At 44.8% G+C, this 11,000-nt stretch overlaps 1 protein-coding gene across 1 annotated transcript in view; it reads left to right on the top strand.

The window, feature by feature from the left end:
• The first annotated feature begins 2,093 nt into the window (after positions 1-2,093).
• The window catches only part of LOC143935649 (pre-mRNA-processing factor 39-like), a 103,431-nt gene continuing 94,524 nt past the window's right edge, over positions 2,094-11,000 (top strand). The window contains exon 1 of the mRNA XM_077459676.1: positions 2,094-2,195. Coding sequence (XP_077315802.1) covers positions 2,156-2,195 — 40 coding nt within the window. The 5' untranslated portion in view covers positions 2,094-2,155. The remainder of the gene's footprint in view (positions 2,196-11,000) is intronic.

Below are 11,000 nucleotides of genomic sequence, written 5' to 3'. Positions count from 1 at the left end.
TTGGTGGAGTGCTACAAAGATGGTGGTTCTTCTGGAAGGTTCTCCTCTCTCCACAGAGAAATGCTGGTGCTCTGTCATCAGAGTGACCATCAGGTTCTTGGTCACCTCCCTAACTAAGGCCCTCCTCTCCCAATCTCTCAGTTTGGCCAGGCGGCCTGCTCTAGGAAGAGTCCTGGTGGTTACAAACTTCTTCCATTTCTGGATGATGGAGGCCACTGTGCTCATTGGGACCTTCAACGCTGCAAAAATTGTATCTGTACCCTTCCCAAGATCTGTGGCTCGATAAAATCCTGTCTTGGAGGTCTACAGCCAATTCCTTAGACTTCAGTTTGTGTTCTGACATGCACTGTTGTGGGACTTTATATAGACAGGTGTGTGCCTTTCCAAATCATGTCTAATCAACTGAATTTACTACAGGTGGACTCCAATCAAGTTGTAAAAACAGTTAGGGCTTGGGTCACACTAAGATCACATGCGGCTCACAGCAGGGGTCCAGTGCATCTCTGTTCTCCGTTTCAGGGACGAATCAGGCCCAAATTTTTACCTGAATTCAGACCTGAAACTATGCCAAAGAAGCTCAGAACCCCTGTGCAATCCATGCAGCAGTCGCCACGGAGATTAATCTCCTGTCGTGCGAATTGGATGCAGAGAAATCTGCATCCAATTCACACTAGTGTGAACCCAGCCTCAAAGATGATCAGTGGACACAGGATGCACCTGAGCTCAATTTGAATGTCATGGTAAAGACTCTGAATACTATATATACATGGGATTTTTTTTTTGTTTTTAATTTTTAATAAATTTGCAAAGATTTTAAACAAACTTTTTTCACGTTATTATTATGGGGGATTGTTTGTAGAATTTTGAGGAAAATAATAAATTGAATCCATTTTGGAATAAGGCAGTAACATAACAAAATGTGGAAAAAGTGAAGCGCTGTGAATACTTTCCAGATGCACTGTATATATCCTGCAGAACTGATAGTATTAACCAGTTCCCGGCTGGCACATGACGATTTACATCGGCAGAATGGCGTACAGGTACGTCCAGTTGAAATTGCAGCCCTGCCATTGCGTGTGTGCCGGTTGAGACCCCCGTAAGTCAGGTCGCGGGTCCCGCAGACTCAATCACTGCGGGGATACCCACAATCATCGTCTCACGGGGAGGCTGAACGGGGAGATGCCGATGTAAACAGCATCTCACCGTTCTGCCTAGCAACAAGTGACACTGATCTCTGCGATTGGAGCAGAGATCAGTGTTCACTAACACACAGCCCAGCCCCCCACAGTTAGTAACATGCCCCTAGGACACACTTAACCCCTACACTGCCACCCCCTGGTTAACCCCTTCACTGCCAGTGTTATTTACACAGGAATCAGTGCATTTCTATAGCAGATTGCTGTATAAATGACAATGGGCCCAAAAATGTGTCAAAAATGTCCAATGTGCCCGCCATAATGTCGCAGTCACAATAAAAATCGATGATCGCCGCCATTACTAGTAAAAAAAAAATTATTAATAAAAATGCCATAAAACGATCCTCTATTTTCTTAACGCTACAAATTTTGCGCAAACCAATCAATGATCGCTTATTGCAATTTTTTTTCTACCAAAAATATGTAGAAGAATAAGTATCGGCCTAAACTGAGGAAAAAAAAATTTTTTTTAGATATTTTTTGGGGGTATTTATTATAGCAAAAAGTAAAAAAGTGTGTTTTTTTTCAAAATTGTCGCTCTTTTTTTGTTTATAGCGCAAAAAATAAAAAGCGCAGGGGTGATCAAATACCGCCAAAAGAAAGCTCTATTTGTGGGGAAAAAAAGGATGTCAATTTTGTTTGGGAGCCACATCGCACAATTGTCAGTTAAAGCGACGCAGTGCCGAATCGCAAAAAGTGGTCTGGTCTTAAGCCAGCAAAATGGTCCGGTCTGAAAGTGGTTAAAAATGCATAGAAAGTAAAACTAAAGAGGACAACAACATTATGCATTATTTTATTCCCGGAAAATCAGAATGACTACAGTACACGGAGGAGTCAGGCGGAACTGTGTATCTTTAGGAGGAGGAGGAGGACTCTTGTATACAGCACAGCCCACCATCGCCCCGCTCTGCTCGGACAGGGAAACTGGATGTCGCCCATTGATGACGTAGAGGGACAACATGGCGGACCCGAGGAAGCGTAGAAGGTTTTCGCCAGCAGGTCTGATTATTGACTATTTATAATGCCGATAAGTGTGAGTGTCGGGTGTTGTGGCGCGGTGTTCAGTGGGCGGGAACTGAGTCGGTGACGGACTCAAGGGGCATATAACGGGAGTCATGTGTCTTGTCCATTTGTTCAGGGGCCCCAGCTCCCAAAATGGCCCTGTAGGTGAAAGCAGAATATGCAGTGGTGTGCACAGCGCCTCATATTGGCTCTCTATAGAACAATTGGAGGGAGATGCAAACAACCGACCCTGCGTCCTCAATAAAAACAAACATTTCGGTAATAAATGCACCCATATAGCAATAGAAAAACATGTGCATGTGTTAATCTGCATTGGGGCATGCAGAGCATTGCAACTGTGAGCAGTGTTTCATGGGTGCAATGCTCTGCTTTCTGCAGACTGTTCCTCCAGGTATGGACCTTCCGCTATGGTGTTATCCATTGAGATGTAAGAGGCCGTCTGCTGTAGTTTTTCAATCACAGATCTGTGAATGGATGCTGTGCAGGCAGGTACGCACATGTGGGTAGAAGTACCCCATGGTTCAGGTAGGTAGGAGGTCGCAGAATGGCACCACATATCATTAACATGGAGTGTACTACAGTGTATACTCATGTGTTTCATCCATCCCTGTGCAGGCAGGCCCATTTATGTTAATTGGATGCAGCATCCGCACAGACACAGCTCCCAATTTAAATCAAATATATGTGCTACTGGCGCAACAAAATTAAAATGGAGGGCCACCCTAAAATAAAATGGCATTAAAACTTAAAAACAATGAAAAAAATATATACTTTTTTTTTTTTTTAACTTGCCTGAAACCGCTGCTGCTAGGCAGGCTTCCTATTCTGCCTCTTCCTATATCGTGGAGCTTCCTCCTCTTTGGCGAGTGCCCCCGTTGCCTTCTGAGACATGTGTGTGTGTGTCCCAGAAAACAACGGGGCCATTCACAAACCACCACACGACTCGCGCATGCGCAGTAGGAAACGAGCAGTCAAGCTGCAAGGCTCCACTGCCTGTTTCACTTCGTTAAGATGGAGGAGCCGGCAGTCGATCTGATGGACGGATCGGACTCAGGTGGCCAACATCGCGGGCTCGCTGGACAGGTAAGTGTCCTTATTAAAAGTCAGCAGCTACAGTGTTTGTAGCTGCTGACTTAAAAAAAAAAAAAATAGCGACCGGGAAGGCCCCTTTAAATAAAATAATTCTAACCTAACAATTGTGAAAAATTGTTTTGTTTGCGGCAGTCAATAAACTGTTTTACCTTTCGCTGGAAAGAAAATGATAACAACAAAATGTTGACTGCGCTAACCCCTATCATATATTCCTAAATACACCACTTATGGTATGCCACCAAATGATTCATTCATTTATGTACAATATGCTAGTGTCTGTGTCACACATACTGTACGCAATCATCGAAACATTAAATAATGCTAAATGGTCCAAATAATATTATAATAAGTGAATCAATCAAAAAATGTGACAAATAAAAAAATGACACAAATTAATAATAAATCAATAGTTGTCCAGTAAATTAATGGGTGATAATAAAATCAATAAGTGTCTAATAAGCGTCCAAGGTTAGGAATGCACAGGAAAAGTTTAATCACAGAGGAGAAATTTTATTGAGATTGTTTAAACTAGCGGGCACATTTAAACCAGCAACAACACTGGACACTGATTGATTTATTGGACACTTATTGATTTTATTATTACTCATGCCCACCCAAATATGGCTCGGCATTAGAAGAGCCCAGCCATATTTGATCACAGGGGGCTTGGTCTGACGTTTTGCCTAGGTCAGCTTCCCATTGAGTGTGCAAGGGCCCATAAAATCAGTAAGTGAGGCGTACAGGTCTGAAACTAGGCCCAACAGGTAGGGGTCTTTTCAAAAGCGATTTTTTAAATGGGGTTAGACGTTTGGGAGATTCTGGTTGGCACTTGAGAAGATTATGAGTAAGTATAGTGGTGTATTTGAATACAGTGCCTTGCAAAAGTATTCACTCCCCTTGGCTTTTTACCTATTTTGTTACATTACAGTCTTTAGTTCAATGTTTTTTTAATCTGAATTACCGTATTTATCTGTGTATAACACGTACCCCAAGTTTAGGAGGGAATTTTAAAGAAAAAACTTTTAGGAGGGAAGTTTAAGGAAAAAAAACGTACATTTAAATGCCCATTAATGCAGCCTTATCAGTGTCATTTGCAGCCTCGCGTTGCAGCCTTGTCAGTCATTTGCAGCCTCGCATTGCAGCCTTGTCGGTCATTTACAGCCTCGCATTGCAGCCTTGTCGGTCATTTACAGCCTCGCATTGCAGCCTTGTCGGTCATTTACAGCCTCGCATTGCAGCCTTGTCGGTCATTTACAGCCTCGCATTGCAGCCTTTTCGGTCATTTACAGCCTCGCATTGCAGCCTTTTCGGTCATTTACAGCCTCGCATTGCAGCCTTGTCGGTCATTTACAGCCTCGCATTGCAGCCTTGTCGGTCATTTACAGCCTCGCATTGCAGCCTTGTCGGTCATTTACAGCCTCGCATTGCAGCCTTGTCGGTCATTTACAGCCTCGCATTGCAGCCTTGTCGGTCATTTACAGCCTCGCATTGCAGCCTTGTCGGTCATTTGCAGCCTCGCATTGCAGCCTTGTCGGTCATTTGCAGCCTCGCATTGCAGCCTTGTCGGTCATTTGCAGCCTCGCATTGCAGCCTTGTCGGTCATTTGCAGCCTCGCATTGCAGCCTTGTCGGTCATTTGCAGCCTCGCATTGCAGCCTTGTCGGTCATTTGCAGCCTCGCATTGCAGCCTTGTCGGTCATTTGCAGCCTCGCATTGCAGCCTTGTCGGTCATTTGCAGCCTCGCATTGCAGCCTTGTCGGTCATTTGCAGCCTCGCATTGCAGCCTTGTCGGTCATTTGCAGCCTCGCATTGCAGCCTTGTCGGTCATTTGCAGCCTCGCATTGCAGCCTTGTCGGTCATTTGCAGCCTCGCATTGCAGCCTTGTCGGTCATTTGCAGCCTCGCATTGCAGCCTTGTCGGTCATTTGCAGCCTCGCATTGCAGCCTTGTCAGTGTCTTTGCCGGCTTGCCGCTTAAAAATGGCGCTGCCAAGATACATAGCGGATGTCCTGTGTATCTCGCTGGCGGTCGGTAGCTTTCAGCTATTTTTGGCTGTTCTCCGCTATTTTCGCCCGTTCTCGACGGCTTCCGAAAGCCGGCGAGAACGGCAGAGAAGCTGAGCAACGGCAGGGGATCGGCATATAACACGCACCCATGATTTCCCCCTGATTTTAAGGGGAAAAAGGTGCGTGTTATATGCTGATAAATACAGTATATGTGATAGATCAGAACACAATAGTCTAAGTTGGTGAAGTAAAATTAGAAAAATATATACATAAAACTATTTTTCAGAAATAAAAAAAACGGATAATTGGCATGTGTGTATGTATTCACCCCCTTTGTTATGAATCCCATAAAAAAACACTGGTGCAACCAATTACCTTCAGAAGTCACATAATTAGTGAAATGATGTCCACCTATGTGCAATCTAAGTGTCACGTGATCTGTCATTACACACACACACACCTTTTTGAAAGGCCCCAGAGGCTGCAACACCTAAGCAAGAGGCACCACTAACCAAACACTGCCATGAAGACTAAGGAACTCTCCAAACAAGTAAGGGACAATGTTGTTAAGTACAAGTCAGGGTTAGGTTTAAAAAAAAAAAAATATCCAAATCTTTGATCCCTAGGAGTACCATTAAATCTATCATAACCAAATAGAAGGAACATGACACGACAGCAAACCTGCCATGATACGGCCGCACACCAAAACTCACAGACCAAGCAAGGAGGGCGTTAATCAGAGAGGCAGCACAGAGACCTAAGGTAACCCTGGAGGAGCTGCAGAGTTCCACAGCAGAGACTGGAGTATCTGTACATAGGACTACAATAAGCCGTAGGCTCCATAGAGTTGGGCTTTATGGCAGAGTGGCCAGAAAAAAGCCATTATTTTCAACAAAAAACAAAATGGCACGTTTTGAGTTTGCGAAAAGGCATGTGGGAGACTCCAAAATGTATGGAGGAAGGTGCTCTGGTCTGATGAGACTAAAATTTAACTTTTTGGCCATCAAAGAAAACAATAAACCCAACACATCACATCACCCAAAGAACACCATCCCCACAGTGAAACATGGTGGTGGCAGCGTCATGCTGTGGGGATGATATTCAGCAACTGGAACTGGTTAACTGGTCAGGGTTGAGGGAAAGATGATGAATGGTGCTAAATACAGGGATATTCTTGAGCAAAACCTGTACCACTCTGTGTGTGATTTGAGGCTAGGATGGAGGTTCACCTTCCAGCAGGACAATGACCCCAAACACACTGCTAAAGCAACACTTGAGTTGGTTTAAGGGGAAACATGGAATTGTGTTGGAATGGCTTAGTCAAAGCCCAGACCTGAATCCAATAGAAAATCTGTGGTCAGACTTCAAGATTGCTGTTCACAAGTGCAAACCATCAAACTTGAAGGAGCTGGAGCAGTTTTGCAAGGGGGAATGGGCAAAAATCAGAGTGGTAAGATGTAGCAAGCTCATAGCGACTTGGAGCTGTGATAGCCGAAAAAGGTCTCTCCACAAAGTTTTGACTTTAGGTGGGTGAATAGTTATACTTGTTGACCTTTTCTGCTATTTTGTCCTATTTGTTGTTTGCTTCACAATAAAAAAAAAAAAATCTTCAAAGTTGTGGGCATGTTCTGTAAATTAAATGATGGAGTTCTTCTGGAAACATTGCTTCTTGTTCTTCAAACAGGCCTGCCTTCCAAAGCTGCTATCTCTACAATATTTATGGACTTTTTTAAGCCATTGTTTTTTCATTTGTCACACTTGCATCTGCAATCTTGTACACAAGCAATTAGATTGGTGGTCAACATTGTATGGTTGTTAGCGCTCACTCCGTCTGTCTATATGTAAATTAAATGATGCAGATCCTCAAACAATCCATGTTAATTCCAGGTTGTTAGGCAACAAATCCCGAAAAATGCCAAGGGGGGGGGGGGTGAATACTTTTGCAAGGCATCGTATATCGAAAAGCTTTGTCAGCCAATGGATTGTGTCAGTGTTTTGTTTATTTTTATTATTTTTACAATTTGACCTTTTAAATATTTATTTATTCAGTTTCCTTTTTTTTTTTTTTTTTTTTATTAAGCCCAGTTGAGGGGTGACTTTGATGAGATATCGGGGGTCTATGTTTAATGTTTATTAGAGACAAACAACAAACATTTACAGTAAAGTCTACTCACAACACCCAATCTCCTGAGCCAAGTAACAGGGTTACCAATTACCAACAGGGTATATTGGTACTCTATACAGTAAAGAAATAACGTAAGTGCCATTGAAACAAACAAATTGGAGGGTACGGGTAAAGTGCACAGCACTAGTTCGGGTATCATGTTGTCTATCACAGAAGCTGAGAGGTGTTGCTAGAAGAACAAGAAAAGGTGATAAAGTGTAGAGGGAAAAAAGAAGGAAAGGAGAGTCAAGGAGGGAGGGGGGAGGGTGGCCTGCGTGGTAACTTGTATAGAATCAGTATAAAGGATTCTTCACTGTGCAAGTAACAAACTCAGGGGTGGGGCATGGCACCGCCTCTTGAAGAGTTGAAGGGGGGACTCCTCTGAGGGATGCAGCTATTCCGGAGGTTTGTACAAGGGTGTGTTCCGCTTCAGTGAGATTGTGTTAAGAGTTCCTTGTATAATGAAGTGGTGGTGAATTCCCTCCAGCAAGACCATGTCAAGAGGGTTCTTTGTGAAGTAGTCTTATTGGTGTGAGTAATGTCCTCCATGAAATGAACTGCCGCAATTTTGTGCATCCAACAATGCAAAGACGGGATTTTGGGTTGGCCCCATAGGGCAGGTATTAGTGCCTTGGCTGTGTTCAGCAGGGGAGGGATTATGGAGCGTTTGTACAGGCCAACAGGATCTGTGGTTGCATGGAAGAGAATGGTCCAAGGATCATTAGGGATGTTAATGCCCGTAATCCGCTGAATGATTTGGATGACATTGGACCAAAATGGTCTGATGAGTGGGCATGACCACCAGATGTGTGCATGAGTGGCCTTGGATCCACAGTTCCTCCAACATAGCAGGGAGTTTTCGGGAAACATCTGGTGAAGTTTCGCTGGAGTGTAGTGCCACCTGGTGAGCAATTTGTAATCAACTTCAGCCATTTGTGAGGCAATAGATGAGATGTGGGTTAGTTGTAATACCTTCCTTTTTTGTAGATCTGTGAGGCTTGCGTTTAGATCCTCTTCCCATCTAGCCAGAAAGGACGGGAGTGAGTTGTGGAGGAGTCTAATAAGGGCTTTATAGAACATCGATATGCAGTGCAAAGGAGGATCCTTGGGGTAAAACACATCTTCAATATCAGTTAGAGTCTCAGGACCTCTTAGTGGTTGAGGCAAGGCCCGCAAGAAGCACTGTAGCTGAGCGTACCTCCACCTATCCAGGAATGTAATGGGTTTGGTACGGAGTATATCCGATAGAGGCTTAATGACAGTGTTCCGGAGGACTTGGTGCAGCAGCAGGGGTCTGTCAGGGGACCAGGCCCGAAAGCCTGGGTCTAGTAGTCCTGGCAAAAAGTATCGATGTTGAAGAAGAGGCATTAGGGGGGAGTTGTAAGACCAGGAGAACTTCTTATGTAAGTTGTCCCATATAGCTAAGGTGGAAGATGTGAGCGAGGAGGTTTCACTGCTAAGATGTCTGTACGTGCGAGGGATCCATGGTGCAACTGTAAGGTCTGTACCACATAAAAAGTGTTCCAAGGCAACCCACAGCTTGGTTTTAGTGGCGTACTTCCAATCTGCTATCCTGGAGAGTATGGCAGCGTGGTAATATGCTCTAAAATTTGGCAGGGCCAGGCCCCCAGCATCTTTGGAACGGTGTAAGATGTCCCTGGACACTCTGGGGTGACTCTTCCTCCAAACATAGCGGGAGATCATGGTCTGCAGCGTTGTAAAAAACCCCATGGGCACCCCCATGGGGATCATTTGGAATAGGAATAAGATTCTGGGCAATATGTTCATTTTGATAATGTTAACCCTCCCCAGCCAGGAGTGCGAGAGGCTCTTCCGTTTCCTCAGATCTTCCCTGATTGTGTTCAGTAGGGGGAGGTAGTTATGTTGAAAGAGGGAGTGAGTACTTGGCGTAAGGTAGATTCCCAAGTATTTCATGCTACGTGGGACCCATCTGAAAGGGAAGAGGGGCCGTATAGAGTCTGCTTCTCGTCTGGGGAGATTAATGTTCAAAATTTCTGACTAAGAAAAATTTATTTTGAAGTTGGAAAGCTTTTGATAAGTAGAGAGGGCCGACATCAAATTAGGCAGAGAGATACGGGGTTGTTGGACAAAAAACAAGATGTCATCAGCATATGCCGCATATTTGTGGATTGTGGAGCCTATTTGAACCCCCTGGATATTAATGTTATGTCGAATTGTGGACAGGAAGGGTTCAAGGGTAAGGGCAAATAGGAGCGGGGATAGGGGGCAGCCCTGCCTGGTACCGTTATAGAGCGAGAATGAGTCACTCAGAGAGCCGTTTATGCAAACTCGTGCAGTGGGAGTGGAGTAAAGGGAGGTTATGCGGTGGAACATTTTAGGGCCAAGTCCCAGGTGATGCAGAGTCGTTTTGAGGTAGTCCCAGTCCACTCGATCGAACGCCTTTTCGGCGTCCGTAGAAACAAGTAGGGTGGGCTGGGAGCACCGTCGAACGTACTGAATCAGGGATATGGTCCAGAGGGAATTATCCCTGGCTTCCCTACTGGGTATGAAGCCAACCTGATCCTTTGAGATCCAACTAGGGATAAGGGGAAGTAGCCGGTTGGCCAGAACCTTGGAATAAAGTTTGACGTCAACATTAAGCAGGGAAATCGGCCTATAGCTACTACATACTGTAGGATCTTTACCTGGTTTAGGTATGACTGTAATATGGGCTGTAAGGGTTTCCGGCCGCAAACAGGTTTTGCGTGATATTGAGTTGGCATATGCCGTGAGGTAGGGGAGTAGGACGTCACTGAATGTTCTATAGTAACAAATAGTGTACCCGTCAGGCCCTGGGTGAGGATTTTAGGGCTACCCGGAACTCCTCCTCCGTAAAGTCCTCTTCTAGTGCCTGGAGTGCGGAAGTGGATAGCGTGGGTAAATTGGCCTCTTTTAAATACGCCTGTATGCGGTTGCGTTTTTCTCCCGGGGTTAGCGGGGTTGTTTCACTCTGCACATTATATAGATCCGCATAATAGTCTTTAAAGGCTGCGGCTATGTGGGGGGTAGCGTGTACTATATTGCCATTGGGGAGTTTTATTTTGGGGATAAAAGACCTGGTCTGTTTCGCCTTGAGGGATCTCGCCAGCTGTCTACCGGGTTTATTTCCCCACTCATATATCGTCTGAGCGAAGCGTTGGAATTTCCTTTTAGTGTCCAGATCTAGGAGGGTTTTTAATTCCTCCCTTTTTAGAGTGAGGGCTTTTAAATGGGATGCATGTAGAGTAAGTTTATGCTGTTTGTCCAGTTCTGCAATTTGACTCAGGACCTGCGCGATCTGCTGACCATGCTCCCTTTTTTTCCTAGAACCCATTTCAATGAGTCGTCCCCTCATGGTAGCCTTGTGAGCTTCCCATACCACAGAGGGGGGGGGGGACTCGGGAGAGGTATTTTCCTTGAAGTACTGTTTCATATGTGTGGACAACTCAGAAACCTCCACCTGGCCAGAAAGGAGAGAGTCATTGAGTTTCCAGTTATTGGAGCGGTGCGCTAAGGAGGGC

The sequence above is a fragment of the Lithobates pipiens genome, unplaced genomic scaffold (assembly GCF_037356315.1).
Source record: "Lithobates pipiens isolate NorthernLeopardFrog02 unplaced genomic scaffold, aLitPip1_a1.2 Scaffold_10, whole genome shotgun sequence".
NCBI lineage: Eukaryota > Metazoa > Chordata > Amphibia > Anura > Ranidae > Lithobates > Lithobates pipiens.
Note: the sequence above shows the minus strand (reverse complement) of the source record. Positions and strands in the feature narration are given on the sequence as shown.